The sequence below is a fragment of the Dermacentor silvarum genome, chromosome 5 (assembly GCF_013339745.2).
Source record: "Dermacentor silvarum isolate Dsil-2018 chromosome 5, BIME_Dsil_1.4, whole genome shotgun sequence".
NCBI lineage: Eukaryota > Metazoa > Arthropoda > Arachnida > Ixodida > Ixodidae > Dermacentor > Dermacentor silvarum.
Window position 1 is genome coordinate 178578105 of NC_051158.1, and position 4203 is coordinate 178582307.

Here is a 4203-nt window from a genome sequence, read left to right on the forward strand (position 1 = left end):
TTGTCCCTTTCTGTACGCATGGTTTTGTTTTCGCTTTCACATTTGTTTGTAGCATCGGGACAATGCTTTGTAAGGGGAGCGTATTGACACGTATACATGTTTATCTTTCACCGGTGGCCGCTTTCCACCGGCTAACAAATGTTAAACGTTATCGCTCGGCGCAGGACGCGCCTGTGTCGGATGTTTCTAGAACGTTGTCGATGCTTGTCTCCGTTGCCTGTTTTCACCGACGCTTATGTTATCTGATTGTATGACCGACGCGAATTGTCTAGAACTTTCTGGAAGACACGCGGGCATCAGGGATTAATCTAGAACCTTCGATGACTCAGGCATAAAAGCCGACGCGTTTCGCCGCTGATCAGATTTTCGACGATCGCCGAATGTGTTCGCCGCTATCGTTGTGCTTTGAGTGTAGCTTGCTTTTGTGGGCACAGGCTCGCCCAATAAATAACCAGTTTCGTCATACACAGTTTTACGACTGTTTTCTTTACCGTCACTATACTACGTGACAATACCGTACTCATCTGTCAATTGAGCCCCGTCAAGTGCCACAGCACATGACTTCTGTAATTCTTGCATATCTGGAAATACCAAACTGTCCTGTACCCTCAGTTCTCAGTTTTTTTTTGTCCGACTCGAACACTTGCTGTATTAAGATGTGATAATTCGTTCCTGACAGCCGCCGGTACTGTTCGAACCTTTCTTCAAGAAATTTGCCTTAGCAACACGTAGTCAAAATTCAGTTCTTCAGGGCAGTAACGGCACAGCTCTACAAATGATTAACAAGTCAGCCGCAATGCTGAGTGCGTTTCCGTGGATAGTGCGCCTGTATCCACCTTGATGTCTCGCCATGTGTCCAACCAATGCAAAAAATTATTAAGAAATTCTATCTGCTTGCCAGTGAAACTCCTGACTGGGTCCTCGAGAGGATCTATTAGGCAGCGGCCCTTGGAGGGGCTTTTCAGGTTGACGACATTCCACCTCTTCAAAATTAGGTCAATGAAGTGCACTGTCCCTTCGGCGTATTTTAAATTGAGCTCGTCTCCGCGAATTTTTAGAGCCTCCACCACAAATGAACTAAAAACTTTTAAAACAAGCTTCACATTCTGCCGCTCAATGGTCGATGGGTGCAATGCTTTGTAGCTCAATCCATAACCAAACTTTGTGACACTGTGTTCCTCCGAAGCGTGCAAGTCTCGAATGGCTTTGAAAGATGCTCCATTAACCCATATTAACGATGATGTGCTGAAAATTTCAGGGTAGAAAATACACGTTCCTGGATTATTCTGGTTCAACCAGTTGTTTCTGATGCACTTCAGAAGGTGGACGGGGTCTACTACATAAAAAAGCGGTCTTGCATTGTTCACTGGGTGAGGGTGCACAATATCAACTGTCCGTGTTTCAGAAAACAAGGACATCAGTTTTCTGTTTATGGAATTGTTATCTGTTATTACGGCGATTACAGTAAGTCCTGCATTTCCAATCTCTAAAATTGTTTTTGGAAGGGCTGCATTCAGTTGCATTGCTTCAATGTTGACTACTGGCAGAATGTGAGCAACATCCTTGTGCGCTGACAGCAACGACTGAATCATAAAAACATGCGCAGTTTTGGCCGCTTCGGAGGAATTAGACGCTGCCACGGTCACTGAACCAACCGCCTTTGTATTCAAAGTACGGCTGAATATGAATCTCGTCCATCATTATAGTGACAATTTTTTCATGTGGTTTGAGAAGGCTTGAGCGCTTCTTCACATAACGCAAACACCCCTCATCGTTCTGCTCATTTACAGGGTTCACGTTATATTGCGAGCAAATTCGCATGAGCGTAGATCGATGTGGCAGTGCTATCTTGCCAGAACCGCGAATGAATCGGTAGGCCTGTGGGGAAATAGTGTGTAGAATACTTGAGAATATTAAAAGCTCTGCAGAGTATCGCAATGAGTGGTCCTTTCTGTGCAGTAGGTCAAGATGCTCCTTTATGAAATCAAGTGCTTCTGTTTTCTCTTGCGGCAAAAGATCATCCAACTTGATGTCGTCGAGCAGAGAGAAAAGCAAGCTGAAGGTTGTTTTCACTTTTTCCTCCTTGTCGCAAACGTCTGGAGCCTTGAAACTGCTCATACGGTCAAGTATGGTGTGAAGGCAGCGCAGATCGTTCAGCGTAGCTGGGATGAGGTGGTCCTTGGCAGGCACTTTTACTTTCCTCCAGAAGGCCGTAATTTCCATGTTCCTATTAAGAATGACAGATCTTTCGACGTCTGGTGGATCTTCGCCACTTATGTGCACGAACAGTACAGCATTCTCTGCTTTTACTGTAGTCCAGTAGGTGGAGAGGCCGAGTCCCTGCAGGGGCGATACGAGGTCCTCGTACAACGTCAGCTTATTGCGGCTCTCTTCTTCCTCATGCAGTGCTATCGACTGTCGAATGGCTTTTTCTAGGTGGGATGCTTCTAAGCGTTTCCTCTTTTGGTCTGGCCCCACTCGCATTGGTGCGTAGTCGCTCAAATAACTTGGGTCATTGGGAAATATTGTCGGTACTGCGTCCGGAGTAAGCCGAGTAGCCCGCATGGGAGCTTCTATTGTCCTGCCGGTTCTTGGATCGGTGTATGTTGTTGTCGTTCTAAGGTACTGCGGCTTGAAATGGAGCTCACACACCTGAAAACCATTTAAGAAAGCGCTTTATTACAGGCTTTTTGCTCCGCACGCCCCTTATCTACTACGGCATGAGACAAGGAAGGCATTGAGGTGTCTACTGGCATCTAAATTCGGCTGTCTTGCACTACCACTTATTTCAAGAAAACAAATTAGGCGAACGTTCTGGCGAGAATGGTGCATAGTACCGCGAACACGTGGTCGGACCAGCGGTAAGAAATACTATGTACAAAACAGATCTCACGACTAGACATACTAGCACACCTTCTCTTTTCTCAATCAAGAAATCAGAGCTGTTACAAGAAGCTCGCGGTGCTATGCTGGTTATGCGCACTTAGCGAAATATTATTGACACGGAAGGGAAAACGCCCATTTTTATAATGTACTGCTACGTGCGTTTATTGCTTTATTTCGACGAGTTCTACGTGCGAGCGGTGCAACGTAGAACGCATCTCCCGCACGGCTTATGAATTCGATTGAGTCGAGCGGGAAGGTGCGTCTAATTCTTGACACCGTCCTTTTGCAGCCACGCTGACCACGTCGCGGCAGACACGTTCGTCCAAAACGCGAAATCCATGCAGCTCCCTTCACTGTGTCGGGACGCTACATCATCGCGCTGGTGATCGTCAGCAACGCTCAGCTAAAAATTTTCTAATGCCAAGGCTTACGCTAACTCAGCAGTGCACACAAGATCACTATTTTGGGGCAGGAACGCGACATGTATGAGATGGTGCCCTTAGGAATGACTCAGAAGCATGTAGCATGGATGTGCGCATACCTTCGCATCACGGAGAGAACGGATGTCGATGTCGTCTCGACGAACGGCACGCTCCCATTTCGCCCTTCGGTCGTCCTTTGGAAAGGAGAACACACGAACCTTCGGCCCGTTGTCATAGTTGCCGCGACAGTTGGGCACGCAGAATCGCCCCATCGTGCGAGTTTGCAGCCGTACACTACGTGAATATCCCGTGCACAAAGCGCATCACACATCCATGCCGCAGTTCACACACACACACAGACGGACACGGTCTTCACTCGCCAAGAACAGCACCAGCAGAACTTGAAAGGGTTCGTGAAGCTAGTAATGCAGCTGTTCCAACGGCGTGAGCAGGCGTAGGCACGTCTGTGCGATCAAACACGATGGTCAAGACTGACTGACGTCACAGCCCACGGCCGGAAGAGCGAGTGGGCCTGAACTTTTTTTCTAGGTGGCATTGCCGGAGCGCGGTGACGATTTCATCGCCGTTGACGTCGTACGTAATCTCACGGCGACGGCGTCGCCGACGGCTGAATTCCGCTTTGGAGTGTCCATATAATTGCTATCGCAATTATATGTTGCGAGGCGAGAAGGTGGTAAAGACTTACGACGCTGCTCGACGAGTTTCCCGTTCTGATCACATCGAAAACCTCCGAGCGGGACGCAGAGGCCCTGGCAACAGTCACCGACACCGCGCGCGTTCGGTGCGAACGCGGGCAAAACAGCGACGGCGTCGACAACAGTTCTGCGCGTTGCTGGTGCTGCTGCATGTCCAAGTTTACGCAGCTGATAAAACT

At 48.3% G+C, this 4203-nt stretch overlaps 1 protein-coding gene across 1 annotated transcript; it reads right to left on the bottom strand.

Moving 5' to 3' along the window:
• Window positions 1-1626: 1626 nt before the first annotated feature.
• On the bottom strand, window positions 1627-3847 carry LOC125945827 (uncharacterized). The gene is made up of 2 exons (XM_049668132.1): window positions 3428-3847; window positions 1627-2652 (listed from the first exon to the last, which is right to left on the bottom strand). The coding sequence occupies exons 1-2, from the start codon at window positions 3578-3580 to the stop codon at window positions 1627-1629; spliced, it is 1179 nt and encodes a 392-aa protein (XP_049524089.1). The 5' UTR covers window positions 3581-3847.
• Between the last annotated feature and the right edge of the window lie 356 nt (window positions 3848-4203).